The 11027-nt window shown below is 41.9% G+C and overlaps 1 protein-coding gene and 1 non-coding gene across 2 annotated transcripts; both read left to right on the plus strand.

The window, feature by feature from the left end:
- The first annotated feature begins 722 nt into the window (after positions 1 to 722).
- Positions 723 to 804, plus strand: trnal-aag (transfer RNA leucine (anticodon AAG)). The gene has a single exon. It is a non-coding gene; the product is annotated as a tRNA-Leu (tRNA).
- Positions 805 to 1163: 359 nt separating this feature from the next.
- On the plus strand, positions 1164 to 5730 carry snapc2 (small nuclear RNA activating complex, polypeptide 2). Its single transcript, XM_031851251.1, has 6 exons — positions 1164 to 1957; positions 2059 to 2232; positions 2967 to 3099; positions 3479 to 4180; positions 4355 to 4443; positions 5173 to 5730. Exons 1-6 carry the CDS (start codon positions 1745 to 1747, stop codon positions 5473 to 5475), a joined length of 1614 nt encoding a protein of 537 aa, XP_031707111.1. The 5' UTR covers positions 1164 to 1744; the 3' UTR covers positions 5476 to 5730.
- Positions 5731 to 11027: the final 5297 nt, after the last annotated feature.

Here is an 11027-nt window from a genome sequence, read left to right on the forward strand (position 1 = left end):
GGGAGGGATGAGATAAGGGAGGAGTGGAGCGGGTTGATGGTTGCAGCTCTGCCCATGGAGAGGTGCGGTGATTCATGATGTCACGTGGTGAATACTGGGTGACTCATCCACCAACATCATCATGCAGCCACTGCAGAGCACCCAAACACACACACACATACACACACAAAAGTGCACACATAAGACATGTGTACAACATGCACGTTCATGCACACTGATCAAAAATATTCAAGAGGATGTAATTTGTCAATAGAAAGCAGGAAGCATTAGAACATGCTCATTAGAACACTTACAACACATTTACATAGTAATAAGCAACATACAGTAGCTGCTGGTCCTTGGTATTAACATGTCCTGGGTGTGTTATCTGGATAATGTCACCTGATCATGTGACTTAGCATTTACACATGCTCTTAATAAGTCATGTTAATTATTTCCACTTGGCTCAAATCTAGTTTACAAAATGAAACAGTGTGTTTGCCTTATTCTGCTCTTTCTTATATTTGGGGAAGTATGCACTCCAGCAAACCCATTCTAAACTCTTTTATTTAAGTCTTCATTCATGTTTTTCTCCTTGCATGTATCAGCCATAGTGTTTGCAGAATATTTGTTTCAAATGCGTTAGCCAGACGGTTCAACAAACTAGAAGAGTATAGCACCTGTTCATCTATATACCTAACAATACATTTATTATTGTAATATGTGCTACTAATAACCACACCGGTAGCGTGGCCGAGCGGTCTAAGGCGCTGGATTAAGGCTCCAGTCTCCTCGGAGGCGTGGGTTCGAATCCCACCGCTGCCAAAGTGGGTGTGTGTTTTTTTTCAACTACATTTAACGAGTTGCAGTAGTAGTTCTTATTTTCCCAGAAAGTACAAAAATGTCAAACTGCTTTTGATACCCATTCAAATGCTTCAGGCTGCATATCCCGCCATCTCGCAGAGTCAGCTGTTGGCTTCGCTAACGTTAATCATCCATAACCATAGTGTAATGGAACTTGTAGGGGAATGCGCACGGCCTGTCAACAATACCTGGAAGAAATAGATTAGGGCGAAATATCCCCCGCGCCAATAGAGCAACCCGGAAGCAGTTAGACCCCTTGCCTTCAAATTAAAGTGACGAAGTACCACATCGAGTGACTTCCGCTTTTTTTGCACGTTATACTAGAAAAGGGGAAATGATGCAAGGTGTGTGTGTTGATTACATGCTCTGTATTGGGATTACTACCCAGAAATCAGGGAGCCTATATAGCGTTTACAGTGTTAAATGCTATAGGTTGATGAGTTTAAGGAGGGATATTGAATTTGCATTTAAGTTATGCATTGACAAAGACCTAAATTGATGTATTATTTTATACGTTGTTTGAAAACACTTCACAAGCCATTAACAAGACTAAAAGGGGGAATTTAAAGTATATATTTGGACACCTGATTTAGTTTTTTGTACACATCCTTTTTTTCTTTTCTTTTTTAATCGAATCTGTAGATAACGCTTTTACTCTGAAAATATCGCATCGGAAGACGTATTGTTTACGTTGGATCCGAACGCAGGCAGGCGGGTTGATGCCGTGGTGGTCTCAGTCTGCGAGAAGACACGTTTTATATTCAGTTTGACGTTCAAATAGAAGTTTGTATCTCGTGAGAGACGGACACAACTCTCCGAGCTGCACGAGACGAACTACGATTTTGCCTCGTGACTCTTTCAGCCTGGTGTTGTCGGGTTTGGACCTGCCACGTGAGTCGAGATGAAGCCGCCTGCTCGTAAACGAACTAAACCAAATCGCAACCTGCATCTCGAACCGGTGCGGTCTCCGCCCAAAGTGACCCGTCGTTGGCCGCGACTCGAGCAGAGGAACCTCCTGAAAGCCCTGAAGATATCCCGCAGCTTCACTCGAGGGAACGCAGACATCGACTACGATTACCTGAGGAAATTCGTGCCCGCTCGGTCCATTTCAGAGGTACGATTTACCAACCAGTTGTTTCTGTTCCAAACTGTTGGAACCACTGTATTGGGGTAGTTTCGTGTTTGTGGGTAAAGACTGTCCCTCCCCTCCTTTAGATCCAGTCTGTGGTGGAATATTTGAAGAACAGAGTGATCTCACTGGCGAGCAACAAGCTGAAGAAGAAGATATTGGAGGAGAAGAAGGTCAGAAAGCCCATCGAGCAGTGGACACGCATGGCCTCCGCTGTGGCTGGAACACGAGAGGAACCCATTTCCGCTGCTTTCTCCCAGGTACTGCAAGCCATGCCGAGATATCAGTACCTCATGTTGGGCTCGGTCTTCTTCATTTCTGATTGTTGTTCTTGTACATAATGGAAGTGGAGTGATACAACTTGGTAGGGGTGGGGGAAAAAATCGATACAGCATAGTATCGCGATATTTTGCGTGGCGAAATTGTATCGATACACCGACGCCAAGTATCGATCTTTTAATATGTAAACTATAAAAAAATCGCAAGTTATACTGAGTTATATAGCTCTTATATCCTACTTATATAAGTTATAGTTCATATACTGAGTCCACACGTTTGCATTTAGTTAAGTTGGACTATGTAGTAATAAATTCAGTTTGTCAGGTTCATGCAACATTTATGACATTGTTGGTCAGTCTGTCTGCTTGACAATCCTATTTTGCTGCAATAAAAATGATTGAAGTGAGATGAACAGACTGAAAACTTTATCTTATTAGATAAAACATGTTGACACAGTTTTCCTTTGGGGACATTTGAAGTTGAAAAAAGTAATAAATCGTAATATAGGCCTATGGTATCGCAATACTCAGAATATCGCAGTATCGTGAGAGTATCGCAGTATCGTGATAATATCGTATCGCTGCATCTCTGGTGATTCCCACCCCTACAACTTGGAATAACACTGAATGTCAAAGTATAAAAAAACAAAAGCCATCATCTTTGGCTCATGTTGCTCTGATCCCCCCACCATCCTCCTCCTCTCCCTGTTTCTCAGATGCTGATAGTGTCGTCCACAGAGCCTTGCACCCTAAGGAACTGTGACCCCCCTCAGGTCCACAGACCACCCACAGACCGGCCTGTTGGTCGCACTGTCCCTCTGAGGCCAATGCCTCGGTTGCCAATCAAAGGTATGCACCTCCAGTTACTCTGTGTTATCAAATATTGCTGATCAATATATATGGATATACAATTTGCATCTGTTTGTAGTTGTTTTTTGTCTGTTTGTAGTTGTTTTGAGTCCCTGTAGTTGTGTTGTGTCTTTGTAGTTATTTTGCATCCTTAGTGGTTATTTATGTCTCTTTGTTAGTTGTATTACCTGTCTGTGGTTGTTTTGTGTCTTTGTGGTTGTTTTGAGTGTAGTTGTGGTTGTTTGATTGACTTTCCAACAAGAGCTGTCACTTTAAACATGGCCCCTGACCCGTGCTCAGATGCGTTGCTACCTCCCTCCACATCACTGATAAAGGAGCATGTTACAGCTTTTACAACGTAAGATTTCCTCCCTCTTAGTTGAGCATCCTGGCACCAACACAGCCCGTCCTATCCTGGTACACAAGACTCCAGGACCAGCCATGGGCCCAGCCAGAAGACTCACAGCACCATCCCAAGTGGATAGAGTGCTAAACGGCATTGTCCCTTCACCCCAGCAACAGCTTCCTACCGCAGCTGAAACCTCACCTGCTAGCACCCCCACCTCTCAGTCTGCTGCCACCTCCTGCCAACCGGGTGCAGCAGCAAAAATACTCGCCGTGCCCGCTTCATCTCCGCAACCCACCTCACAGACTGCGACCCCAGTTACAGGACAAGTCTCACCTGGTTGTGGCTCTGTAGCAGTGGTAAAGACTCAGAGCGTTGGCAGCTCTCTAATCCAAACTACCCAGCAGCCCTCAGAGCAGAGCCCCACCACCATGTCCACCAGCTCTACATCGAAGTCCACTTCATCTGGTCCTCATGCGCCCTTCTCCTCTGCCACCGATCAAACTCCGGTCCCCAGCACCGCGCCATCCTCCGACGCCTCTTCCGCCCCCCCCAAGCCCCCGCTCTCCACCCCCGCCGCGGCATTCCACACCAAGTTTGGTCGCACCAACAAGTACGCCACAGATGACAGTCCCAGGATATTCGGCGTCAAGAGCGTAGTGGATTTTGAGAGGATCTATCGCTACCTGAGCAGCGTCCACCAGCCGAATGATGACTGTCATCTCACCCCCATGGGTGAGTCGGAGATCTTCTTATCTTCTTCATCAATTTGATCCTCTACAATGCATCACACATACAGCAACTGTCTATTGTAACCATCCATGTTTCCGTACTCTGTCGTTCTTAGCGTTTTAAACATTTCCCTACTGCTGCATTGAAGTGAACCACTTTTCTAATCTCGTCCTCCAGAGAGTGCCATAATGTTGGACCTGCTGATGTCCCTCCCAGAGGAGCTCCCCCTGCTGAACTGCAACAAACTGCACGAACATCTGATCCAGGTACACCGCGCTGCACACTAACGCTTGCTGCAGTAAAGTAAGTGCAGAGGATAACATGTTGTGATGGTGCGGGGTGGGGAGCCGCTCTCTGCTCCATTCTGTCGACCCTCAAGTGGGGCAACTTCTTTTAATTTATTGATACTGACGTTAATGTGAAAGGAAGTCTATGATAGCGCCACTTTTCCTCTTATTGTCTGTCCCACGATTAAACTGAAGACGTCCGCCCTACTCTCTGTGTCGCCTTTAAATGATATGGAACCAAAACGCTGTGGTTTGCAAAGAAGACCTTACAGGTCGCTACAGTTCATTGAGTTCTACTGACACGCAGACCAGAGACCCGTGGAAATATAACATGACGCTATTGGACCTGATTAGATTAAATATATAAAAAATATATATATTTCAGGCAAGCCCCAAAGTCCAGGTCACAGTAAAGCCTGCATAGGAATTGTTGAGTCCAACGTACTCAACAGGAGCTGGTATCACCAGCATGTGAGTTAAAGGGTGAGTCCATTTTTCAAAAAATATATCATTCTGTAGCTTCCCGAGGGAACTGTGGACTTCCTGTTTGGCGCGTACACTCCAGCAGGAGATAAATAAAGAATTTTAACCTTTAGGAACGGAGTCGCCCTTTAAGTACAGTGTGTACCGGCGCAGACCTGGTGCGTACCAAACTTGCAAAGGTATTTGTACAAGTTTGTTCATTTTTGTATTTTGCGTTGTCTTCAGGTGTACCAATTTCTCTCATCCACCGCTAACTCCAAGATGGCGGGAGAAAAGTTTAAAGAGCTGAAGGATGGACTCTGTGCTCGAGACGGCAAAAGAACAAACCGTCAGCCGAGAGCTGCTCGGACTGCTGATGGTAGTGACGTCACAGCCTGCGGAGTGAACAAACTGCAGCCTAATGAAGCTGAGAGCCAATCGTCAGGGAGCACTAACGCATCGGGCCAATCGGGGGACTCGGATGAGATGGGACTCTGCCCCGCCCTCAACCCTTTTATGCTGCCACTGAAACTGTTGATGCGTAAATAGGCCAAAATATATCAAAACAAATGTGCAGTATGCTTTAGTTGTGTCTCCATTCTATGATTGTACATTATATTTATGGGTTGTTTAGTCATCATTTGTCTCTCAGGTTACTGGGCTGAATATCGAACCAGAGAATCTGGAATATTGAAACTTGGCAACGAATGTCTGGTTCATCGTCTCGTTTACTTACTCGTTCAAAGTAAAGTTCCTGTTAAGCTACTTTTATTAAGACAACATTAAACACTGATGCATTGAAAAGTTTGGCTCATTTTGTTAAAGGTTCTTATTTTGTAGAAAGTCAGATTCCAGACTTGGGTTTTTCAGGACGGGTCTTAAAGAGACAGGCGTTAAAACGGAGCGTTTCAGACGGAGGATGAATACAGGTAATCAGACGGTTTGAGAAATATAAAGTTTATAATTACAGTGACTGTTGATTGATCTGTAGATTGTTTTCTTTTGTTTGGATTATAAAATGTCAGAAAAAAAGTGAAATAAAACAGATTCTCAGTACAATATTCAAAAGATTTACATTTTACTATCACAGAAACACAGCAATATTCCCATTTACAGAGCCATGGATCTGTGAGCTGTTCTTTTGCATTTCTGCTTATAAAATTATTGAAATGATAATTCCATTATCAAAAGACTTGCTGATCAACTTTATGTCAATTGACTAATCAATTCAAGGTTTCAGCTCGAGTCTCTTGGAAATACTTTTTGCCAAATCAAGATGTTTCCATCAGTATTGTTTTGCTACAAGTAGTGGAACAGTGAGGCTGAGGAGAGATTAACTGTAATTCAGTTGTGTGGCCAAAGCCACTATAAAATGATATTGATTACTAGTCTGTAACCCTTTTGCCACAATCGCTATAAAGTACAGAAAAAAAAGATCAAATTCAAACAGAAAGGGTGTCTGGGTTTCGGGTTCACCTGCAGACTTGCACTGCGATGGCAGCAGAAGCCATTGAGGGGTTTCCCCTGTGCTGCTAGAAGAAGGAAGCTGAGCTCTGACTGGAGGCCGGGTACCAAAGCTGAGTACTTGTTTCTTCCTGCTGATCAGAGAGCTCCTGTTTTCAATAGAAAGGATATATCTTTAGTGTGGAAGACTTAACATGACTAAAATATAAACAATAATCAAACGAATACAAATGTTATTCCATATACTCTTTTAAAGTATGCATAGGCATGTTAAATGATAAGTGTTTGACTCTTTGTCTTGAATGAATGAATGGTTTGTCGTGACTGGATTTTTCCACGGCCTCATTAAAATCCCTTTTCAGCGATCGACCTGCTGATAATAGGATGAAAGATTACACTTTATTTACCTCGAGGGGAATTGTTGTGCAGCAGTTGCAATACAAAGTAGAAGGCGTTTAAATATATAGAGGACAAGTACAAAATCAATTCAAATAAAAAAGATTAATGAGGTGCAGACCCACTGTACAAAAGAAATGTAACTGAGTGATAAGTTGCTAATCCAAAATAGAAACAGGTTAAACAGTACATACATGCATTAGAAAGGTCATATAGATAACCATGTATTATATCAAATTTGATTATTATGGTAAATTGTTAATGGACTGCAGGGATCGAACCACCGACCTTCTGATTAGTGTACGACCGTTCTACCTCCTGAGTCTCGTAATCCACGAGAGTGGAAAGAGACCTAAAAGGAGCAGAGACTTGCTGCCGCTGGTGCTCCTGTGTGTGAGCGGCACATGGTGGAGAGGGTGGGAACCGTGCTCCAGGATGCTCCGTGGCATGTGCAGCATCCTCCTGTCTGTCCAGGTGTCCCCTGTCTGTAGTCCTGCAGAGTCCACATCGGAGCGGTCGTTGGTGTTTTCCTCCGGCCAAAATCCACCACCAACTCCTTCATGTTGCCTGTGTTAAGCTGCAGATGGTCCACCCCTCTACGAAGGAGTCCAGGACTAAATGTCACTCTCATTAAGAGGTGAAAGGGAGCTTTTTCTCTTTTTTAATGTCCATGCCCAAAGGAAAAAACTTTTACTGCAAAATCATAATCTACCTTATTACTGAGACCAATATTGAATGTGTCTGCCACTGTTGTTGTCAGAGTTAGCAATCATTGGCGACTGTGTAGAGGAGGATTCATATGTGAGGGATCTGTGAAGATCATGACAACATCGGCACGACTGCTATTTATTCATACCAGGACTTGAGCATGGACACGTTAACCGATAACACTAAAGTATCAGATAAAACACACAACTACAAATAAGTGTGTGTATGCTGTAATAAAGCTTTTATTCTTCTATGTTACATTTTTATTATCAAGCTGACGTATAACTGCACAGTATCTTAACTGCTCAAAATGTAAACTGACTAAAGATGGCAACCAAAAGTCAGTGTTGCACCCTGGGATAGAGGTCATTTAAAAAGCTTTTCAAACTAGTGGAGAAACAATACCTGAGTTTCTGCACTGATACCAAATCTAGGTGCAGCAGCCTACTTTTAACTTTATAACACAATATTACGTTATAGTGACTTGTATTCTAGCTATATACTATACATAAAATAAAGTTGTATAACAATAAGCTAGACATAAAGTTAAGAATATACGATTTGTTTATGGCAACTGGCAAGAGTTCACTGTGCAGCAACTGATCTGGGATGCAAGGTCTGAGCATGGACAGCTCACTCTGCTGCCGAGGACGTGCTTTTGATTTTGCGTGTAAAGTTTCCATCTGTTACTCATTATTTATATGATAACTCATCAACAGTGAACATATGACCACAGGGAAAAATTGCTCCTCCCAGATGAAGGAGCAGCTTTGCCATGACACTCGGCGTGTGTTGACGATAATAACAATAGCCGGAGATGGCGTGCAGAGTTGGGAGGGAGTGTACAGGTGCAATTGTTTTTTTTCTACTGCTTTACAACATCTGTTGTGCGCCTTTTATCTCGGGGCCCTAAACTGCCTTAGTCCCGATCCGACAGCACAGAGCGGCGTGTCGTTGACTTTCCTGGGAAACGAAAACCTATAGAGCACATCGTCAAACTGTCCCGTCACTGTGATGATACAATGTTCATTATTACCTCATACGGAATAAAGGTCAGCAAGATGGATAGTTTAGATATTGTTTAATGTTAACATTTTCATAGCATTCGGTATCTGTTACAATACAATACAGTTAATATAAATGTTAACGGTAGAAGTATTCAGATACTTTACTAAAGTAACTTTACTAAAGTAAGTAGCAATACTTCAATGCAGTCCTGCATTCAGAGCACATATATACATACAACTTTTTAAAAAGCAATGAAATTGGAACTACTTTACTGGGACTGTACTATTTAGATACACTTTCCTTATAATTGGTACCAAATTACATAAAAATGGTATTCTCTCTGGTAGAGTTATTGGAATTATAAAGTTACAGAGCCATGAAATAAAAGCTACAGTACTGTAAGGGGCTGACACCGATAACCTTTATTTATGACAATAAAATACTGTTATTTAGCGTTGATGTAAAATAAGAAAAAAAGGATAATTGAAGCATTGAATGCATTAATCAGCAACATATCAGTTTCAAATAAAAATAAAAAATGTTTGTGGGCCAGACCACAATAATCAGCCAAGATATGGACACATGGTGCTATTGGTTGGAATCCTGAAGTTGGTCTTGGTCCCACTAAAGGCCAGTACGGGATTATTGTAACTGAATTTAACTTTTCCATTTGGATGTGAAAACTGAACTACTATAAGATTTTCATCACAACCAATAATCAATCAGATTACTATTGCTCTAAATTGTTATTGTAAAAGAACACGTATTTTTGTCTCATGAGTCAATTGATATGTGTGTGGGGAACTCCCCCACGCATTCTGCTCATCATGAAGTATTCGCGGCATTTCACGGTCATCGTTTTGTAAATGGCTTTATTGCTCTGGAGGTCAATGGAAATACACAGGTGTCACACTGATTTTTTTGCTCTGTTTTCAAATGGAAAATGTAAATTCCTACCCAGAGGCTAGTTATGTCAGTCTGTATTAATATTGGATCTACGCGACATTACAATGCAGCTGTTATCTCTGAGCTCTGATTCAATTCAATTCAATTTATTTTGTATAGCCCAACATCCCAAATTACAAATTAGCCTCAGAGGGCTTTACAATCTGTACACATGTGACATCAGCTGTCCCAGGACCCTCACATCAGAGCAGGAACAACTCCCCCAAAAAACTATTTAACAGGGAGAAAAGAGGGAGAGACCTTAGGGAGAGCAACAGAGGAGGATCCTCTATCAGGATGGACAGAAGTGTGATAGATATGTGTACAGAATGAACAGCATAACAGAGTTACAACACATTCAAACCTAATAAACTCACAGTGTAAGATAAAAAATAGAAATCGCTGAGGACAAGCATTCATATGAACACTTTCCTGTTACGTAATCACTACCTGTAGCCGCTCTTTGAAAATGAAAAAGATGAAATAATCAGCAACTAGAACAGTGCACTGAGTAGAGAGTGTGTCTGCAACCACCACTGCTGTATTGTTTGATCATATTAATACAAACCACAATTGGTGTACAATAGCCTCTGTATGCTTTTGACACTTTATGTACAGATCTTGTCAACTTCAATAAAAATGAATAAATCTCCAAGCAAAGCACCTAGCAATGGCAATGCAACTGCGATTATTACATTGCATAGGTGTGTAACTAGCAACTGTTTGCCAACAAGCTCACCATATCAAATCAAAAAGTGACAAAAAAATAAATCAGTGATTGCGGATGTAAAGACTGAAGATTTTCAAGGAAAGAGTTATAACGGATAAGTGACACAAAGTGGACGCCCTTGCTTTAGGAATCATTACTCGCCTTCATCCTCTGGGCTGACTGATCACCGCACCTGTAGTGTAAAGGAACATAGGGGAGTGTATGTGCAATGAATGTATCATGGACATGCTCGCTCCTCTTATCTCTGCTAATCCTGCCACCTGTGACAGTTCAGTACACCCTGACAATGGGTGTGTGCGCTTAGGAGGAGCCGATCCAGCGGAGTCAGTCACTTTATGTGCTGAACTTTGAGAGACACGTGTGTGTGTGGCCGTTTCCAAGTTACAATAGCTGAATTTCAGCATTTTGTGTCATTCATCGCTGGCGTACACCGCTGCCGGGGTACAATCTGGTCATGGCCTTCTCTTCACATTTCTGGATAATCTCTGCTCTTCTCATCTGCTTATGTTCTGCTGATGGTAAGAATAATAAGAATATTCCACTTGTAAAAATCGAACTATTCTTTCATGAAGAAATGGAACTAAATCAACATTTTTAATGTCAACTCGTGTTTTTATTTTAGTTTTTAATGTTTATTATGTCCATTACAACGGATGACACTTTGTCTTTCATAATCTTTGTAATGGATTTTACCCATCAATGTGTTAATGGGGAGACGAACCAACTATTTTGTTGGTTTTAATTTTGTAACTTGAAATAAGGGAACTATTATTTTAGCAGGATCACCCATTTCTTCATGTTTAATACACATATATACATATTTTTTTATTGATCTATGCCCGGGCAAGAG

This window comes from Anarrhichthys ocellatus, unplaced genomic scaffold, assembly GCF_004355925.1.
Source record: "Anarrhichthys ocellatus isolate YVR2014 unplaced genomic scaffold, GSC_Weel_1.0 scaffold11, whole genome shotgun sequence".
NCBI classification, from domain to species: Eukaryota; Metazoa; Chordata; class Actinopteri; order Perciformes; family Anarhichadidae; genus Anarrhichthys; species Anarrhichthys ocellatus.

Coding starts and splice junctions, on each gene's coding strand:
- snapc2 (XM_031851251.1), top strand. CDS start 1,745: ATGAAGCCGCCTGCTCGTAAACGAACTAAACCAAATCGCAACCTGCAT. Junction 1,958..2,058: donor CCGCTCGGTCCATTTCAGAG/GTACGATTTACC, acceptor CCCCTCCTTTAG/ATCCAGTCTGTGGTGGAATA. Junction 3,100..3,478: donor GCCTCGGTTGCCAATCAAAG/GTATGCACCTCC, acceptor CCTCCCTCTTAG/TTGAGCATCCTGGCACCAAC.